Source organism: Heterocephalus glaber, unplaced genomic scaffold (genome assembly GCF_053883595.1).
Source record: "Heterocephalus glaber isolate CG9 unplaced genomic scaffold, H.glaber_assembly_v1.0 deba00001509, whole genome shotgun sequence".
In the NCBI taxonomy this organism is placed as follows: Eukaryota; Metazoa; Chordata; class Mammalia; order Rodentia; family Bathyergidae; genus Heterocephalus; species Heterocephalus glaber.
The window spans coordinates 43,879,624-43,900,905 of record NW_028258325.1 but is presented as its reverse complement, the minus strand read 5'-3'; the positions used below and the strand labels follow the sequence as shown (position 1 = coordinate 43,900,905).

The window sequence follows — 21,282 nt, the reverse complement described above, 5'->3', positions numbered from 1 at the left end:
ATTTCTCATATAAGATAGCAAAATCCTTGCATTTCTTAGTACATTCTATGACCAGCCATATTGTTTGGGCATGCTTATGTAATGCTTTGATTTCTTTAGCACCTGTTAGTTTATACAGTATTCAGGTGATATAACTGGGTAAAAACACTGCATAATCATTGTCACAGCAGGTTGACAAGACAGTGGAACTTATTACCACAATAAGTGACTGTTTTGAGTGTCACCAGCCTAATTAAGAAATATAAACAAATATCATAGTTTTTTTGTATGTGTCAACGTTTTTAGTATCATAACTTGTCATTTAGTTTTTAATTTAGTTTGACTCTGAGGACTTTTTTGGCTTTTTAAAAACTGAGGTGTATGTAGGTACTTAAAGAAGGGATTTCCAAACTTTTTCATCCTATCTGTCCTTTCCCCTGTAGTTACTATGTCAAAGAAAAGCTGGCAACATTTTATTTTTAAAGGTTCAAACTAGGGCTGTTGATGTAGCTCGGTAGCTTGCTTATTAGCAGGCCCTAGGTCTGATCACTAGCACCACAAAAATAAATAGATAAATCAGTTATAGCTGTCATATTTCCTGTGTTGGAGAAGAAAATTAAGCACTTTGTTGCATAAATGGAAAATATAGGCAAACTGCTAAGAACCAAATAGGTGATGAGTAAGTTTGTTTGCAGTTGGCTACTTGAGGTTAACAGAGTAGTGAAGAATTAACAGTACTAGGGATTTTTTCCATCTTTATCTGCTCATTAGAACCACTTGGGAGATTTAAAAAAAATATTCATGTCTTTGCCCCTCCCCAAGCCAATTGAAGCCCAGATTTCTTGAGTGAGGATTCCACTCCCAAACAGGGAGGGAAAAAAAAAAATCCCACAGGTGATTCTAATGTGTAGTCAGGATTGAAAACTGCTATTCCAGGATAGGAGGAGCTCTCTGCTACTATCAGTAAACAGTATGCCTTTTTACAGTGGGAGTTAATATTTTTGTGATCTTTCTCAACCACTTTCCTTTCCTTCCACTTGCCTTGGTTCTAGGTTCTGGGTTCAAACTTACCTCTGCCACTCCTTAAATTATCTATGTCCTTCAGTTTATGTAGGAATAGTTGTAGTCCCTACCTTTTAAGGTTATTTATTAAATGAGATAATATATGCAAAGAATTCATCACAGTATATATTGTACTCAGAAATACTAGCCTTTATTAATCATTATCCTTATATAAGTTTTCAACTAGGAGAAACATAGGTAGATTCAGTTTTTTGGATTTTTTTTTTGGTACCTAGGATCGAACTGGGGGGTGAGGGGGAGGTGTGCGCGAGGCAGGTGGCGGAACCACTGACCTAAATCCCTGGCCCAGGAAGATTGAGGTTTTTTTTTTTTGGTTTTTTTTTTTGGTACCAGGGATCGAACTTGGGTCCTTGCGCTTGCGCAGCAGGCGACAAAACCACTGAGCTAAATCCCTGGCCCAGGAAGATTCAGTTTTAAGCCAGTCATAGTGGTGCAGGTTTATAATCCCAGTATTCTGGGTTACAGGGGCAGGAGGATCCCAAGGCAATCTAGCAAGACTCTGTCTCAAAATTTTGAGCTGAGGATGTAACTCAGTGTGGGGGCACTAGATTCAATCCCCAGTCCTACAAAAACAAAAACAAAAACAAAAAAAATAAAAAAATAAAGAAAGGAAAGAAAAGGAAAGAAAGAAAAGACAGACTTCCATTTTCAAATCCTGCAGTGATTTATTTTAATTTTTTTCACATATAAACAATTTGAACTTAAATTACTGTGAAGTATTTAATGAGAAAAGAATCTTTGTATACTGAAAGCTTAAGCCTGTTTTGTGGTGACATAGGTATATTAATAGTAATATAAACTTTTTACACAATTTGTCATGCATAATTCTCAGGTATACTAGAATGAGTAGCCCAGTGAGCATCTGTAAACAATTTTGAAATTGGCGCTTACATGCTACAGTAACTGTTGAGCATGTTTACTTTTCCTTGTCTTTAGGAAAAGCTATTAAAACAGTTATAGTAAGGCTATGTAAACTTTATCCCTCCCTTTTTAGTAAGGACCTGATCAGAGTAGTCTTCCCATACCAATGTGAAAATAAATGATAACGTAAACCAAATCTTCTGTAATCCAGGCCTGTCTGAAAGGATACAGATCTATCTGAATATTTTTCACAGATTTGAGTAGGCTTATGGAATTGAGTATTTCCTTTTTTTTCTACCTTAATATATACTGGTACTATCCTTCTTTTAGATATTTCTGTATTCTTGTAGGATTTGAGTGACATGTTATTGCGATATGAAGAAGTAAATTGCCTTCCCTTTTCTGCCACATAGGTGTAGGTTAGTTTTGGAGCATAATCATATATAAATAATCAGGATATAAAATATTTAATTTGCCCAAACAAAGTCTGCTTTAAAGTGGTTAATACAAATATTTTCATATTGACCCCAAATAAGACATGTACTTTGTACTTATATCATGATGAATATTCTTTCTGGATATTGTTCTTTTTCTTCATTGTTAGATTTGTGTGAAGCAATATGGAGAAATCTTTTAAAGAAGTATATCTTGAGGAAAAGTAGTATTGGAAGGGAAGGAAACGATAAATTCTTGTTATTGCATAATATTTATGTACATGTAACTTAAAAGGGTTGAACTGACAATTCACTTAAAAGTAGATTTTCTTTTTTTTTTATTTCCCATGTAATGAAAATGAAGAAAAAAGTGACTTTGTAGGTAGTGTTAGCCAGATCAGTTAATAAATCAAATTATGGTATTGTTTATCCCACAGAATAAACTCATAAAATATATTTAGCATTTATTGAAGAGTTTGCTTTTTCACAAGGATGATTACTCTAAGGAATATATTGATCCAGAAGTTAGAATTTAAAAATAATTTGCAGCCATATTTTCTGGCCAATCTACCATATAACTGCAGTTATTTACTCCGATCTTCACACCTCTCCTATGTCAGAGTCAAAGCTAAGGCTTTGTTACAGGGTGTATAATCTTTGACTTCTAATTTAAGCTGTGTCATAGAGCCAACTTATTTTGCTGATGATTATTTCTAATGTTAATCTCATCTGATTTCACTAAATTACCATGCTTGTTTGTATTCTTTTCTAAGATACTTTCTCCACAAATATTTTACCCTTTAGCACTAGTTTTTGTTAGTGGCTAGGGGACATCACTCTGCTTGTCTTCCATCTTAGGTAGTCTGTGGAAAATGAAAGATTTAGAAATGTGACTTGAAGTGAAAAAATTTGGCAACAGCTTTGGGGTGTAGTACAATCTTTGCATAGAAAAATATCACAAGAACACCTTAGTGTTCACTGACCTTTCAAAGGATAGAGACAGTAAAATATCTTCTTTCTTGAATGTCCCAGGATCTCAAGACTGCTACTAGATTCTGTCCTCCTACTTCCATCTCCTTAGTGCTGGGATGACAGGTGCATAGGTGCATACCATTGAGCCCAGCTAGGCATATTCAGTTTTTAAAGGTTAAATTTATTGTTTTAAGCTACTTTGAAGTCCTTATTGATACTTCTCTGTAGAGTGTAAAATTCTTTGAGGGCAGAGAATATGTTTATTGGTCTTTATTTTTCTGCTATTTAATGTGTTTGGAATATTATAGGTCCTAAAATATTCTTTAAATGAGGAAATTATATACAGTTTTTGGATCTTGTCAGAATTACCGAAGGAATCACTATATTCTTTACTTCTTAGTGAAAACAAATAGTATTTTACATAACTCTTTATAACATTGGGAAAATAAATGGCTTCTCTTTTTTTAAATGAAATTTGGTATAAGTGATAAAATAGTCAAATTAAGATGCATTAAATCCCCAGCTCATGAACCAGTTCTGTTCCAGGAGAATGTTCGTATGTCAGATTCTTTCATAATCTGAGAAAGTGAGTCTTATACAGTATACCTATGAGTTTTCCACTTGAATGTTCTTAAGTCAGGGACTTTACTTTTTTTCCCACAATTTTTTTTTCTATTCCTTATAGTGTGAGAGGAAATTAATTTGATTTAGAATATGGTTTTGAACATATCTTTGGTAATATGAAGAAGAAATGCTACTAATGTATCAATCAGCAAAACTTCTTAATGGCTGAACTTTTAAGGAAATGACAAATATGGTAATGAACTGAAGCTTCCAAGTTTTGCTGTATTTGAATTTGATAATTTACATGAAGTTTCAGTTTAAAACAGTTTGGAGGGGCTGGGGATTTAGCTCAGTGGTTTCACCGCCTGCTGCACAAGCGCAAGGACCCGAGTTCAATCCCTGGTACCAAAAAAAATTAATTAATTAAAAATAAAATAATAGAGTTTGGTGTTGGATTTCTGCCTACCAAGGAATGGGAAAATGACTGATACCTAAAATTTTATGTGACTGGCTAAGTGGAATATAGGGAGTAATGAAAAGTGAGCTATGTAATTATTTATGATGGTAAGTAATCAATTACGATTATTTTAAATAATAACATTACTTTGAATAGCATTGCTTTAAAAATAATATTTTAAAAAAAGACTTTTGATTTTGAGAGTTACTCCTGAATTCCAATTTAAGTTTATAATGTTAATAAGGTAAAGTAAAGCAACTGTATTCTCCGAAAGGAATCTTTTTCTCTAAAATGTTTGTGCTTGAGGTTTCTGATTTACTATTTACTATTTTTTTCATTTTGGTCATGCATGGTGACTCTCCTATAATCCCAGCACTAGGGAGGCTGAGGCAGGAGGATTGCTGTGAATTTGAGACTAGGCTGGCCTACATAGTTCAAGACCAGCCCGAGCTACATAGCGAGACCCTGACTCAAAAAACAAAACAAAGAAACAAAAAATAATTTGTTTCCTATGTTGGGATTCTATCATGTTCCTCAGCTCCTCTCTAGATTTATTAATCATGTCTTGCACTATGGGCTTAATCTCTGCTGTTATCTGAGAAATTACTTCTGATTTCATTTTTTCCAGATCCTCTTTTGTTGCCAGTTCAGGGAGTCCAGGTGGTTGAGTGTCATAGTTTTTCATCTTGCTTCCCTTTAGGGTTGTTTTAGGTGATCTGGAAGTCTGGTTGTGAAACTTGGTTACGTGTCTTCTCATTTCAACCAGGGCTGGGGGGGTAGCGGGGTAGGGGGGTGAGTAGGTGAGTGCTGCTGGCACCTGTGAGGCTCACCTCCTCTGTGCTGATGGGGGTGGTACGGTGGCCCGAAAGCCTCCTCTTGTGCGCTGGGAGTGGCTCACCTCCTCTGTGTCAACAAAAAATCATTTTCAATAAGATTAAACTTTAAATACAACTTTTAGCAGTAGATCCTCTTAATTTTCCTCACACTGTCATCCTTTGTGTAAGATATTTTTGATGGTTTTTCTCCCAACCAAATTCTTTAGGGGAAGAGTCTAGGAAGTTTATTACTTCTTTATTTATGGGGATGGTGTGTGTGTGTGTGTGTGTGTGTGTGTGTGTGTGTGATTTCAGGTCAGTCTCAAACTCCTGGGCTCCAGTGATCTTTCCCCTGTGGCCTCCTGAGAAGCTGGGACTTCAGAACTTCAGTAGTTGTAGATTCCAGCTACTCCAGGTATAGCTGGGACTCCAGACCTAGACTGTGCCTAGGTCTAAGAATTTTTATCTTTAATAAGACCTAAGATGACTCTCCGACACATAAAATCAACGTTGAATTTGAGTCTGTTCTTGTCCATTTGGTCTGCAACCAGAATTGTGGAAAGAATTGTTAGTGAACGGAGGTATCGCTTTAGTTTCAGTAGGCAGATTAACTTTTCTGAACATCACTTTTTTTCCTCTGCAAAAGTAGGTAATATCTGTTAGGTTAGGTTTGCGATCAGAAATTATCTAATGGCCTGCATTGGCATTTAACAAAGTACTATTTATCATATATTTTGATGTTTGTACATTTTTCGTTAAACTTTACCACTTTGTTGGAAATCAGTCTCTAAAATGTGATATATTAGTTTCTATTTTAAAACAACATACTGAGGCTAGATCAAAATTATCAGACTGACTAAAAGAATCATTTGATCAAAACCAGATGTTATCGGGTGGATACAGGGCTTTGAAGTATTTAGAGGCTTTGAAGTATTCTCTAAATGGCATTTCGGAGTTTCATGTGTGTGGGATGTTGCTTTATGTTTACCTTTTATCTAATTGATCTGGCGTACTTGGAAATAAAACAACCAGCCTTACTGGAACTATGTATAAAGTAAAAGGTTTAGGGCAGGGGATTTAGCTCAGTGGCGCCGTGGCTGCCTTGCAAGCGCAAGATCCTGAGTTTGGTTTATTCTGAATGCTAAATTTAGGTGCTTAAATTTTAGTACTATGCCTGGGCTTTTGGATATTTTGTTTACTCACAATATCTTTTACTTAATTCTTGAATATCAGCTGTCTTGTTGAGGTTGCTGATAAGTGATTTAACAAGTATTTATTAAATTCCCATTTTATGCCAGGTATTATGCAAGGCTCTGGATATGTAGCTAGGAATGAAACACACATATGATCGTGGGGTTTACTGCTAATAGACAAATTGTATATGAGAAATTGCTGCAAAAGCACTGTTAGAGTTGCTTGATTGAAAATACGGTAGTAAGGGAAAATAACATTTAGGGTAGGATAAAAGAGTCTTGTGAGGAGCCTCCCAAGTCTGGAGAACAGCAGGTGCCAAAATTCTAAGCCAAAACGAGCTTGATTTGCTTAAGGAACTGAACTTTTTTATTACGGCTAAATGTAGAAAAAAAAGGGGTACTGCCTTGAAATGAGGTTATAGAGTTCAGTAGAGGCCAGAGAGGATTTTGAAAGGGATTTAGTGAAATTCTAGATGAGACCATGATAATGACCTTGGGCTGGGATGGTGGTCTTCAGATAAAGAACATACTACAGTTGAGTATAAATCATCAAATTTTACAACTTTCTTGCCAGATATAAAAAAACATAGCAATGGCCTCATTTACCATCAGATTCCCCAGTTGTTGTGTGTTTGTGCTTTGTTTGTTTTGGCTTTGTGCAGGGTGAGGTCAAAGACCTAGGCTGCCTTTACTAAAGTTGACTAGGAACTGTTTTGACACACTTGTACTTCCTGTTCTGTTGCCACAGGGCAGCTAATGTATCAAGACAGCAGCATGTTCCAGAAGGGGAGAGGGCTTTCCAATAAGATAAGTTTTGAAGTGAGGACCTTTATAAAGTGATGCTCTCTCTAGCTATAAGATATATGGTGCTTGACAACCATTTGTTCATCAGAGTTGAGGAAAAGATCTTACATTTAAAACTAAGTTGGAGCCATAGGGCTAAAATGTTCTCAAGGGTCTTAAAGTAGTTTTGTTTTGTTTTTTTTAAGCTCTTTTACATTCTACTATCTGGTTTAGAGTTGTGGTAGAGTTGTACTTTGGGATAACTTACCTCTGTTTTATTCTATTTTTTTGGTTAGGCTTTTTTTTTAATTGATAAGTGAATGAATACTAGTGAAAGAGCTTCCTGCAAGAGCTCCTTGTCTTATTCTGTTTGATCTTGCATTGTAATAGACTTATAATGGAGGCTGATTAGTTTGGTAAGTTCTATGTACTTTGCCTTTGTTTGCCTTTTCTAAAGCATTCAATTGTAAATGTTACTTGAATTGGTATTTCTTGGTAGTCTGTTGTGTTAGTCAGTTTTTTGTTACAATAGCAAATACCTGAGGTGATTAACTCATAAGCAGAAAGGTTGTATTTTGGCTCACAGTTTTGAAAGTTTAGTCTGTGATTTATTGGCCTTGCTGCTTTTGTGCTGTGGCCGTACATCCTGGTGGGAGCATGAGGTGAATCAAAAAGACTCACCTCATGGCCAAGAAGCATGGGTCCCAGTGGCCAGAGAATCTTTCACTAGGCCTTGGCTCTTAAAAGTTTCCACTTCCTCCCAAAAGTTCCACTCTGCAGACCAAGCCTGAGACACATGGACCTCTGGGGGACCCTCAAGATACAAACTGTAGCATTTATATTATAAACAGGTTCAACTATGTATTTTTCATAGGTGAACATAATTTAGCATCATTGTTTTGTGCATAAGGTTTATATAAGTATGAAATATATGTATAAAGTAGATATATAAAAATCTTTTTTTCCTAGTCTGGTGCAGGTAATTTAAAGTGGTTGAGTTAGATCCGCTGAATCCCTATATCATCGGAAGTTAGTTAATGTATTGAATTTTAGTCAGTAAACATTAATTAACTTCAACTGTTTAACAACATATGCAATCTGTTAATAATTGACACTAATCTTAATAGAAAATAGTAAAATGGTAATGTTAGACTATGATAAGACTGTGATGAGGCTTATGATGCAAGCAGTTTAACATTTGATTTAAATAAGTAAGTTTTTGATTTCACTAGTTTCATGAATAAGATTGTATTTTCATAGAGATGGATGAACCCAAACTGTTCAGAATGTGGTCAGAGTTAAAATTCTAAGACAGACTATTTATGTATCTCCAGAGGATTATCTTCTGGGTAGGCAGAGTACACTTTTGGTTCCTTCCCTTCCTACTTGAGTTACATTGATATTCAGATGAATATTGAGGCAGCCAGATAAATTTAAAACATATATAAATGTCAGAATCTTTTAATTTCTTCCAGAGTTATGATTTCATCATCTCCAGAAATAACTAAAAATCTGATTCCATTGAGCTGAGAGTTCAATGTTAGGAAATAAGTTTTCTTCATTTACTATCTGCATAGCCCACGTGTTCAGTTTGAGTATGAAATTTCCAATTCATATGTTCATAGGTCTTATCATACCCATGGAAGACACAGTTCTGTGAATATGCCTGTACAGGTTAAGTGTCTCAGGATCCACTTATCAAAAACTGAATTCATAATCCTTCCTTCAAATCAGCTTCAGCTGAACCCTTCCCATTCCCAATTGGTGGCATATCCAACATCTTGTTTGTTTAAAAAGATTTTGACACATTCTTGATATCTCTTTCTCTACATCCATTCTGTCAGGAAGTTCATGGCTCTGTCTTTAAAATCTGACCACTTTTTGACACTTAAACTGATGATGTGAGTTGCTATTGTTCTCCTTAATAACTTTCCCTATTACCACCTTTGCTTTTCCCTCTTTACAATCCCCTTGGTACATCTGCCATGGTGGTTTTTAAAAACATAAATCAGATTGTCTTTTTTCTATATCAGCCCTCTGAAGGCTCCCCATCTCTTTTAGTCTTAATGGCCTACAAGACCTGTGATTAGGCCCAAGGTCACTTTTCTGACTTCTTCCCTACTTCTCTTCCATTTGCTTTCCTGCTCTAGTCACAAAGGCTTCCTTTCTTTCTGTTCCTTGATTTACTCCAGGCAAATTGCTAGCTAAGGGCCTTTGCACTGGCTGCTTTGTCTTTGTGGAATATTTCCCTCAGACATTGGGAGCTAGGTCCTTCATCTCCAAATCTTTCTCAGTTGTCTACCTAATGAGGCTTACCGACCTTCCTGTTTACATTTACAGCTCATCCACCTACCCCTTGGTCTGTGCTGCCTTTTTCTTTTTTTCGTAGTGCTTCCTCTGTCATAACTTGAGATGAGCCAGATTTGTTGAAAGTCCGAACTTTTCACAAATTTCTTGCCAAGAGAAAAACTCTCAATTCCTTTTTTTTTTTTTTTTTTTTGACAAGAATGATGTTTTAAAAATTTTCTTATAGCAGCTCTCCATTTGTACAATGAACTCAGAAAACCTTGCCTTTTTTTTTTTTTTTTCTTAAAAATTTTGGGACAGGCCATTTCTGCCCCCCCCATATATATATATATTTATATTTATATTTATTTATATTTATATTTATATTTATATTTGTTTGTTTGTGTTTTGTTTTCCCTTTTCCCAGTGGTAAGAGTTTGACCCCAACACTGTTTGAGAAACAAACAACTTTGGGACAGCATTTGATATTTGGGTCATATATAACTCTGAGAGTGATCTGTTCTCATATCTGAGGCAAATAAAACCAAAAGCTAGATTTGCTTTCATAGTACATGTCTACCTGTTACCTAAACCAGGATTTAGAATTCAGACATTCCAGGCCAAGGATATGGTTTAGTTGTAATGTGCTCGCCCCAGATTCCATCCCTAGCACTGCCACAAACAACACCCTATCCCCAGTAATTCAAGCATTCTGTCCATTGTGTTGACCTTTCATCTTCATCATAATAACTTTTTTGTACTTTTTAATTTTCACCTTACCTGCCTGGATTCCTGGCCAAATGCTTACTTGACCATATTATCTAAACCCCTTAGTATTGCTTGACTTTCTTGAAACCAGCATTTCTGCATTTCTCTTGTGTACTCGGTTACCTCTGTGTCACCTGCTGACCTTGGTTGGTAAAAAATTGGAAAATCTTTGCATTTAACATTAGTCAGTCTGATCATTGACAGTTTTATTTGGTAAGCTATTTAATGAGAATATTTGTAAAGTCATTGAGATCTTGACATTCTCTAATTGCTCTTCATACTGGTTAGTAAATAATAATGATAACTTCTTTTAGTAGAAGTATGGTAACTGTAGTAAAAAAACAGACATTATTTTGTAATGATAAAATAGCTGAGGTTTGTAATAGATTGTGCCATGTATTGTTGGTGCTTTATGTATATTAAATTCATTTATTGAGTTAGGCAGTATTATCCCTAGTGTATGAGTAGGAAAACTGAGGCTCAGAAAAGGTAGCTGACTTGCTTAAAGTGACACATACAGTGTAGTACCTGGCTGTGCAGGATTTCAAGTTAGGCAGTCTGGCTCCAGGGCCTGTTTGCTTAAGCAACAGCAGCAAAGTTATGTCTTTTTTGTATAAGCACAAATATTGTAAAAACTCACATATACTTTGGGATTTTATGTACAGATGTGAAAAGCTCAAAAACGTTTTTTTTCTAGCTCCTACAAGAATGTTAAGATATTGTTATGTATTAGTCTTAATTTTACAATTTGTATTGATAGAAAAAGCTCCCCCATTCTGAAATATTTTCTAAATTTATAATGTTCTATTTCAAGTACATTTTCTATTCTTATAGAGAAAGTGCTATTAGTTTTGGGAGAATAGGACCTAGCCTAGATCCTACATATTAATTAGCTGTGAGACTCTACTTGCCTCTTATGCATAAATTTTTTCATCTATAAAATATTTGGACTTACAGTTGTGGTCTCTTCTAACTCAAATCCTGAGATTTTGTTTTTGGAATTAAAAAGTAGTTTTCCCTTTAATTTTTTAAGTTCTTTATAGTATAAACGTGCTTTAAAATATCCTTTAAAAATACTCAAAGTATACTTTAAAATTAGTAGAATTATGTGTAAATCTAGGCATATCAAATGTACATATATTTCCTTATTCTGACTTTAAAAACAAAATCCCTTTCATTGTCTGATTTTCTTCAGCTTTAATCTTTTTTTTCTATTTATAAAGAAAAAACAAGCTTATTTAAAAATTGAGAAGTTATATTTCCCAATAAAGCAGGAAATGAAATCCCTGTAATTACCAAGAGGCTTAGGCTATATGATATTTTGGTGTATTCTTTTTAATGTTTTATTCTTTTCTAGAAGTCTTGTTTAGGTTTAAATACTTTGGTGTTTTTTGTTTGGTTTTTTTGGTACCGGGGATTGAACTTGAGACCTTGTGCTTGCTAGGCAGGCAGCGGAACCACTGAGCTAAATCCCTGGCCCTTAGATTTAAATACTAATATGTGTTATTAGAGAAATTGTGGAAAATAAAAAAATGAATGCCATCTCAAAAATCTCATCACCTAGGTTTAACCAACCCCCCTCCCTCCCTCCTTTCTTCCTTCTTTCTTTCTTTGTTTTTTTTTGAGATGAGATCTCAGTATATAGCCCAGGCTGGTCTTTAAACTAGTGAGTTCAGATCATCCTCCACCTCAGCCTCCTAAGTAACTGGAACTACAGGCATGTACAGCCATGCTCAGCTGTTATTCATATTTTGATAGATTAAATTTTGGCCTTTCTCTTTGTGTGTAAATATTTTTATTAAAAATTGAGCCATACTAGTTTCTTTTCTGCATTTGATGTCATATTGGATTCTTAAAAAGTATGAATTATCATGCTCTGTTAGATTTCAAAGAACAGAAACACCCAGTGGAAGTTTATTGTAAGAATGCCTGGTGCCTAAAGAAGACAGGAAGCTTTGCTGTTTCCAGGCTAACCGGGCTTCAGGAGCCTGGAAAGTTATTGTTTCAGCTACAGTGCTGGTGGACACAGCGCTGCTCTGGTTTCCTAGTTGTTGTCTCACTTTTCTCAGCACTATGTGCCCTCTGCTCCCTAGTCCAGTGCTCTTGATTCACCTACTTTCAGTTCCAGCTTCTTCTGTTGCAGTCAGTGTGAACTGGCAGACCACTTTTTCTCTATACCTCATAGTTTCTGCTTAGTTTGTTTTGGTTAATTTTTTGATTGTCAGTTATTCATGGCTTCACTGTATACTAACTTCAATTTAAGCTCTTTCTCTGTATTTCAGCTCTTATCCATATTAACCAACTATTTGTCTTGTGTTTAGATACCTCAAAAGAGAAGATATGATGGAGTTAAAGTTGTCTAAGTTGGTCAGATTCTCTGTGCTGGTAGCCAGCCCAGGGATTAGCTGTACTCCAAGCAAATGTTCAGTTGTGGTCCAGTGCACCAGAGTGCAGGGAGCCCCTAGTTAGGCATTCACAGTAACAGGCTACTCTCTTTAGTATACATGCTTTTCAGATTGTAATTATAAGATATTTCTATTGTTTTAAAGTTTTCATTATTAAAAATAGCACTACAGTTCAGAAGCAGGGGAAATAAAGTTCAAAACTTACCTTAATTCAAAATAACAATGCAGTAATGATGTCTAAAAGCCCTTAATATTAGAAGATAACAAGAAATGTAGAAGACTTAAAAACCGAAGTAAAAAGGACTGGGGATTATGTGGACCTGAATTATAGAAAAAATTGAAATGCATTTAAGAAAACTTGGTTAATGAACCTAAACTTCTCTCATAGCAAAATACCTAGTTAATACCAAACAAAAGATTTTAACAGAAAAAAAAAAATCATGGTGATGTTGCATGTTATAAACTGATTTGAAGTATTTACTTAGCAACTGTTGTCCATTACTGAAAAATAGGTTCTATTTTTATAAAAGTATTATGAAACAAATGTCTTTATTTATGAAACAAATGTCCCTTTCCATAACAGTGCTGCAGAAAGCTTGATTAACTTTTTAGTGTATCTGTGCCATTGAAACCATTTTCTTCTGATACATTTCTAGAAATAAAATTATTGGGTCAGCTGGCCCATGGGTGGGGGTAGGAATATTTTTAAAGATTTTTGTTATGTCCTATCAGATCAGATTCTTCACTGTTGTATCAGTTTGTAAATTTTTTTCTTTATATAAAGTTGAGATCATGGTAATTTTGTACTTTTCATGTTATTTGCAAATTTCTTCTAGTAATTGTCTTAATATTCTGCTGAGATGCATGCTATAGCTTACTTAACCAATCTTGTAATGTTGTGAATGATTATTTTTGTGAATAAAGTTTCAGTACATAAATGTGTTAATTTTTATCCACATTTCAGGGTTTTTGTTTGTTTCTTTTCTTTTCTTTTGAGACTGGGTCTTGCCATGTATTTCAGGGTGTCCTTGAATTCACTCTGTAGCTCAGACTGCCCCCAAGCTTTCAGAGATCCTCCTGCCTTAGCCTCCCAAGTGCTGGGGTTACAGGTGTGCACCAACACACCAGGTTTAGGGCTATTTTTTAAGTTACATTTCTAAAAGAAAATTCACTGTGACAAAGATATAAATATTTTTAATGCCAAATTGATTTCTAGAATATGGTGGTAACAATTTATAGTTTCACTGACAGTATATATTTTCCATCTTAAGATCTGGCTAACATTTTTAAAAATTGTGTTAGTCTTTTAGATAACTGAATTAAGATGCTACCCACCTTGAGTCATATCATTTTTAAATTATTGAGTGCTATTTCTATCTTTTTAGATTAAGAGAATGTCGGGTATTAAAATCTGAGAGGAATTTAGCTTTCTACTCTTTGTAGGAACCATTGCATTTCATTTGATGGGATGAAATGTAACCTTTACAATACTGTGGCAGGCCATTGTACTTTATCTTAGAACAAAGTTACTTTTACCGTATTTAAGAAGTAATTTATAATGTTAATTTGAACTGAAACATATATCCTGTTTTCATTATAACATCTTCTGATTCCTACCAAACTGGGGTGGGGGGGAGAGCCAGAAGTAAGGTAGTATCAAGATTGAGCTATCTATATCAAATCAACACCCTTAAAATGAGACACACCTGTTATCCCAGCTACTTGGTGGCTGAGACAAGGTGATTGCAAGTTCCAGGCCCCTTAGGCAACTTGGTGGGACTCTATCTCAAAATAGGACCTTGAAATATAGTTCATTGGTAAAGTGTTGCCTAGGCTCTAGCATGTGGTAGGTAGGCCCTGAGTTCAATCTCTAGTACTGAAAATTAAAATTAAAATTAAAGGTGACATTTTGCAGTTATATTAGCTTTTTGCAGTTACATTGGCTTTTCCTGTCCATTTAGTAAGATGGTCTTGCTAAAACTTTACCTGACGCTAATCTTTGGCTGGCCTAGATTTAAAAAAAAGAAAAAGAAAAGGCTTTGGCAGAGATGAAAGACATAGCAAAGGAAGTATTTGCTGTGGCCCATGCCAAGTAAGACATTCTGATGCTCAGGCTCTTTGCTAGGAGAAAGCATACTATGTGAAAGAGGACTTGCTGAAAGGAGTTGTTTTCAACTGCTCTGATGAGAGCAGTTTCTTCAGTGAACTAGTGTAGAAGAAAGCCTGGATTGTAGTGCTTGAATAATGAATGGGAGCTGAGGTAAAGATAACGAATGTAAAGAACTCTTTGAAGACATTGAAGCAGGAAAAGAGATGAATGCCATCATACATTGAGGGAGAAGAAAAACACATATAAAACATTCAGCCTGGGAAGACTTACGTGGGTTTGTAGGTAGAGGGAGAAATACAGTAGATTGCAGGAAGCTAAAGGAGATGCAGTTGGGAGCTAGTGGAAGCTTTCTTCTACTAAGAAAGAAGGTAAAGATACTAAAGACTAAACTCAGAAGGAGGCAAGGTAAAGCAGTTTATGTTTGATGATATCTTTTTCTCTTGGACTTACCAACTATGGTTATCTGCAAAAAAGAGTAAGTTTTGAGAACAAAGTTGAAGAGCAACAACTATGGAGCATGGAAAAGGTAATTGATTAGGAAATAAATGAAGATTGCTTTAGTAATAATAAGTACTGAAGGTAGAAATAATAATTATGTGATTTTCTTTTCTCTAGTAGCTTCAGCCAGGGGAATTGACACGAGAAAAGTAAACAGTTTAATTGCTCCTGGGAGTAAAAAAACATTGCAGAGAGGGTTGTTGGAGTGTGGTGGTTGGAATGATTGATATGGCTGGGCATGGCTGTGCATGCTTGTAATCCCAGCAGTTTGTGACGCTGAAGCAGGAGGATGAGGAGCAGGAGCCTGGGTATTTATTGGAGAGTCTGTCTTAAAAAAAAAATTGATTATGTAGTTCTGGCAGATAAGGAAGAAAATAGAGTCATAGGCTGCAGCTTAGAGATGTGAGAAGCAGTAAGTTATAACCAGAAACTAAAAACCTTGATAAGGATGGGAAAAGTGAAATGATTAATAGTAGTGGTAAAATAATTTTATAGTTTAAAATTTCAGAGGTGATGGAATATTGGGTGTATCATAGTGAATGGCTTCATGAATTGGATGAAGGTGAATTTTCTCAATTGATAAGAGAATTTCTAAGAGACATTTCAATAGGATTTTTAGTTAAGGATTATTTTTTTTTCTAAGAGAAGATGGAATTTCCTGATAGCAGTAGTTCAACCTATTAGGAGTTCCAAAGGAAAGTATTTTTATTTATTTTTATTTTTTATTTTTTGGTACCGGGGATCAAACTCAGGACCTTGGGCTTGCAAGGCAGGCACCAGCACCACTGAGCTAAATCCCCAGCCCAGGAAAGTATTTTTAAAGGGGAGCATATGTCAGGAAAAGGGAGTCTGAATTGGATGAAGATGAAAATGCAGAGTAACAGATTAGAATGGTTTAGACTTTGAGTTATGGCTATACATTGTAGGAATGAGGTTATAGTGACATGGAAATGTGAGTACAGCAGGTGTGTTTTAAGACTAGACCTAGGTGTCAAGTTGCAGTCCTCCTTCAATGTTTTGCCTAGTATATTACATGAACTTTAAAAATTTTCTCAAATTATGTAAAAATAAAATGACCATGTACATTATTCTTTTTTTTCTTTTTGATTCTTTTGAGAGGTCTTTTTATATAACCTAGGCTAGCATCAAACTTGGGGTCCTCCTGTCTCAGCCTCCCAAGTGCTGGGATTATGGGTGTACACTGCCATGCTTGGCTATGTAGATTATTTCTTAAACAAAAAAAGTCTACTATTGTAGGGTCTTCTGACATGTTATATAGAAGTTACGCAGTATTTGTGATTTTTCTCCAAGTACTAAATTTCTAATAGATAAGAGCAAAGTAGGTTAAGTTTATTATCTTTGAAAATAGTTTAAATATTTTATCAATTCTAATGCTATATAATACTTTAACCATTATTTAAGAAAAGGTCTTTTAGGCAATAGGAATAATACAGATATAGTAGATTGTCTACATTTTCTTTTATGCCATCTAAGGCATGGCAGTCAAATAGGTATTTTGTTTTGTTCTGTTTTGTTTTTGGTACTGGGGATTGAACTCAGGTCCTTGAGCTTGTGCCAAATAGGTATTGAAAAGCACCAACACAATTCTTCATACTTTGTCAATTCCCACTTTTTTGTTTATACTTCTCTCCCTTTTTCTTTCTACTTCTCCTTCTCTCTTTTCCCTACGTTTTCCCTTCTCGTTACTTGTGTTTACTCAGGATAACTACTAAAATTCACATCCATTGCATATCTCCACCAGTAAAATTCATAGCTAAGAAATTTTGCTATCCCATCTCTTAAAATAATGTGCATCGTTTGCTCTTTATTCTTACTGCCTCCTCTTTAAAGTATGCTAAACTGTGGACCGAAACTCAGGGAAAAGAAAGAGTTATAGAAATTTGAAAAAAAATGTACTTGAAATTATAGGTGGTAGTTCAAATTAAAGGAATCCTCTGATCTTTTATTTATATATTGGTGATTAGTTAATATTCAGCTTCCTAATGTTAAATGAAAGTCTAGATCAACTGCTAAGATAATTGCTTATTACATTTCATAATTGCTTATTATAATGATTTTGTGTTTCAGACTTTTATTATATCTCAGCCTTCCTCTTTATGTGAATCTACATTGTTTACTTGACCTTTATTAAGTTAAATAATGTAATTTTTAAAACAATAGTGATACATAATAATGTCTTTTTTTTTTTAAATAGATTTGGACTGAGCAACAAATTTGAATCAGAATTTCCTTCTTCATTAACTGGAAAAGTGAGTGTTTCAATTATTTATTGTTTATATGTCTCAAAATTCAAATTTTTCCTAGCAAATTAAAAAGCGCATATGCTAATGAAACATGTTTATTGACATGTTACTATTTTTTAAACTTTTTCTGTAGGTAGCTCCTGAAGAATTTAAAGCCAGCATCAACAGAGTTAATAGTTGTCTTAAGAAGAATCTTCCTGTTAATGTACGTTGGCTGCTTTGTGGCTGCCTTTGTTGCTGCTGCACATTAGGTTGCAGTATGTGGCCAGTTATTTGCCTCAGTAAAAGAGTAAGTTGAATTATATATTTTAATTTAAATTTAGAAGTAGTTAAGTTGTGTATTTATGTAGCTTTTAATTTTTTGTTTTAAATAAACTGTGCTATTCTGGCTGGACATGGTGGCTCATGTTTGTAATCCTAGCACTTAGGAAGCTGAGGCAGAAGGATTGCTGTGAGTTGGAAACCAGCCTGGGATACATAGTGATTTCAAACCCAGCCAAAACTACATAGGAAGACCCTGTCTCAAAGCAAAACAAAACAAAACAATCATGACTAGAAATTCCTTGCCAAATGGGGGAAGTATAATTTTTCTAGTTTATAGCTTGTCTGTTATCTCCTGCATTCTCTTAATGTCTTTGGCAGAGCTAAAGTTTTTAAAGTCCAGTTTATCCTTTAAAAAATGGGTTTTAGTGTCATATTTAAGAATTTCATAAACCAAAGTCATGAAGATTTTCCCCTTTGATCTCTTCTCCATTTTACAATTAGGTCTGTAATATGTTTTGAGTCAATTTTTACATGAGTATGATAGGTCAAAATTCATCTTTTTTGTACATGATTCTCTATATTTTCCAGCACTATTTGTTGAAGTCTTTATCCATTTAACTGCCATTATGTATTGTTAAAAATCAAATGATCATATTTATGTGGGACTGTTCTTGGACTCTATTTGTATTCATCTATATGTCTGTCTTGATCTTAATATCACACTGTCTTACCTACCATAGCTTTATAATAAGTCTTCAAGTCAGATAGAGGAGTCTTACAAATTTCTTTTTTTCAAGATTTTTGTGGTTATTCTGATTTCTTTGTTTTTCCATGTAAATTTTAAAATCAACTTCTTAGTTAATATCCACAAAAGATGCTGAAAGTTTTTTCTTTTTTTTCTGTGGTACTAGGGCTTGAACCTAGGGCTGTCATACTGAGCTACAACGTGTGATCCTCCTTACTCAGCCTACCAGAATGCTGAGATTATAAGTTGTACCACTACACCCACCTAAAACACTGAGATTTTAATTGGGGAGTACATTGAATTTATAGATGAATGTAGGGAGAATTGGCATCGTAATAATATAAATTTTTATATATTGCATTTTTGTTGTTCAGTTAAGAATATTCCTAACTTTCCCTCTTTGACTTACACATTAAGAAATATATTCTTTAGTGTCCAGAAACTTCTGTTACTGATTTATAGTTTAATTATCTTATTGTCTGAGAATATACTTGCTGTGATTTCCCTTAAGTTTGTTAGGTTTATTTTATGGCCTTAAATTTAATTTATCATGGTATTAGGTTCTTAAATTTTTATTTCTATTTTAGCAGGTTTATTGAGGTTATAAGTGACATAGAACAAACTGTGTATGTTTAAAGTATCATTTCATGAGCACACACATATTTACATCAAGATAGTGAACATATTTACTGCCCCCAGAAGTTTGCTTGTGCCTTTTTGTATTCTCTCCCATCCCTTCTAGGTGACTACTGATGTTCTGTATGTCACTGTAGATTAGTTTGCATTTTCAAGACTTTTATATAGATTGAACCATACAATATTCATTCTTTTTTTTCTTTTATTCATTATTTTGAGACTCACCCATGTCTTTGGTTCAATAATTACGTTTTATTGTTGAATAATGTTCTATTGTACGGATATGCTGCATTTTTTAAATCCATTTACCCGTTGCTGGACATTGTTGTCATTTCCAGTTTTGATCTGTGTAAATAAAACTACTATAATATTATTGTTTGACTTTTTTTATGGAAATACACTTTCTTTTCTCTTGAGTAGACCTTCCTAAGAGTAGAATGGCTTGATCGTATAGTACGTATATATTTAACTTTTTAAAGAACAGAGAAACTGCCAAAAAAGAGGTAACTGTTGGGCCAGGGATTTAGCTCAGTGGTGACGCCGCCTGCTTCGCAAGCGCAAGGTCCTGAGTTCGATCCCCAGTACCAAAAAAAAGAGGTACTATTATTTTATATCCTCACAAATGGTATATGATAGATTTTATTCTGCTACATCCTTGTTAATATTTAATGTTAATCTTTTTAATTTCAGCCATTCTCTTAGGTGTTTAGTGTTATTGTTATGGTTTTAACTTGCATTTTCCTAATGATTAATGATGTTACACATCATTTTATGTTTATTTTCTGTCTGTATATGTATGGTGAAATGTTTGTTCTTTTTGCCCAGTATTTGAGCTATTTTCTTATTGTTGAAGTTATGAGAGTTCTTTACGTATTCTGGATACAAATATCTGCTTTGCAGAAATTTCACCTAGTCAGTGGTTTATCTTTTTATCCTCCCAAAATTCGTTTTAGGAAGTGTTTTAATTTTGATGAAATCCAGTTTATCTGTTTGTTCTTTTATGGATTATGCTGTTAGTGTTATACTAGTAACTCTTCCTATGCCAGATCACGAAGATTCCTATATTCTAGAAGATTTATAGGCTTGTGTTTTACATTTTGAGTTAAATTTTTATTTGGTACAATGTATGAAGTTGTTTTTTTTTTTGCACCAATTACATTTGTTAAAAAAATGATTGCTGAATTGCCTTTGTATGGAAAAATCGCATGTTATATCTATAAGGGTCTATTTTTTGGCTTGGTTCTGTTTTATCTGTTTATCTTGATAACGATACCATCCTGACTTGAGTATTCTAGCTCTATAATTATATCTTGAAGTTGGGTTATGCAGTTCTCCAATTTGGTACTAATTTTTTGAAGTTGTTTTGCTGTTCCAGGTTGTTGATACTATATATGAATTTTAGAATCAGCCTATTGATATTTACTTCAAAAAACTCCTTGTGGGATTTTAGTTTGGATTGTTTTGAATCTATGGGTCAATTTGGGGAAATTGGCATCTTAAAAAGTTTCTGGTATCTCTTTCCATTTACTTAAGTCTTTTAAAATTTTTCTGAGTGATATTTTATAGCTGTTAGTGACCTGTATATCTTTTGTCAGATTTATCATAAGTATTTTTTATGCTATTTTAAATGGTACAATTGAAACTTTTCAATGTTTTATTTTTCCTTGGTAGAGTTTATACTGAACTTACCTATTTGTTTCAGGAGCTCTTTTGTAGATCCCATTAAGTTTTTTTCTTATATATAGTCATTATCATATACATGAAGACAGTATTAGTTCTTTCTTTCTAATCTAGTTGCTTTTTGTTTCCTTTCCTTGGCCTGTTGCATTGGTTTAGAATTTCCAGAAAAACATTTATTAGAAGTAGTGAGACTTGGCTGGGATTTAGCTCAGTGCTTCCTCTGCCTGCCTCGCAAGTCCCAGGTCCCAAGTTCAATCCCTGTACTAAAAAAAAAAAAGAAAGAAAGTAGTGAGACTGTACCCTTGGTTTGCTTCTAATTTTAGGGGGATTACATTTAGACTTTCATTATTAAGTACTATCATGTTAATTCAAGGGTTTTTATATATGTCTTTCATCTGCCTTGAGCAAGTTTTATATTGTTAGTTTACTAACAGGTTTTTTTAAAGATATGGAATAAATGTTAGATTTTGTTCAGTCCTTTTTCT

At 34.4% G+C, this 21,282-nt stretch overlaps 1 protein-coding gene across 11 annotated transcripts in view; it reads left to right on the top strand.

The window, feature by feature from the left end:
* Chic2 (cysteine rich hydrophobic domain 2) overlaps nt 1–21,282 on the top strand; it is a 111,607-nt gene that overhangs the window by 1,455 nt on the left and 88,870 nt on the right. For all 11 annotated transcript variants that reach the window (XM_087187663.1, XM_087187660.1, XM_021262344.2 and 8 more), the window contains exons 2-3: nt 17,424–17,478; nt 17,606–17,761. In XM_087187663.1, coding sequence (XP_087043789.1) covers nt 17,424–17,478; nt 17,606–17,761 — 211 coding nt within the window. The remainder of the gene's footprint in view (nt 1–17,423; nt 17,479–17,605; nt 17,762–21,282) is intronic.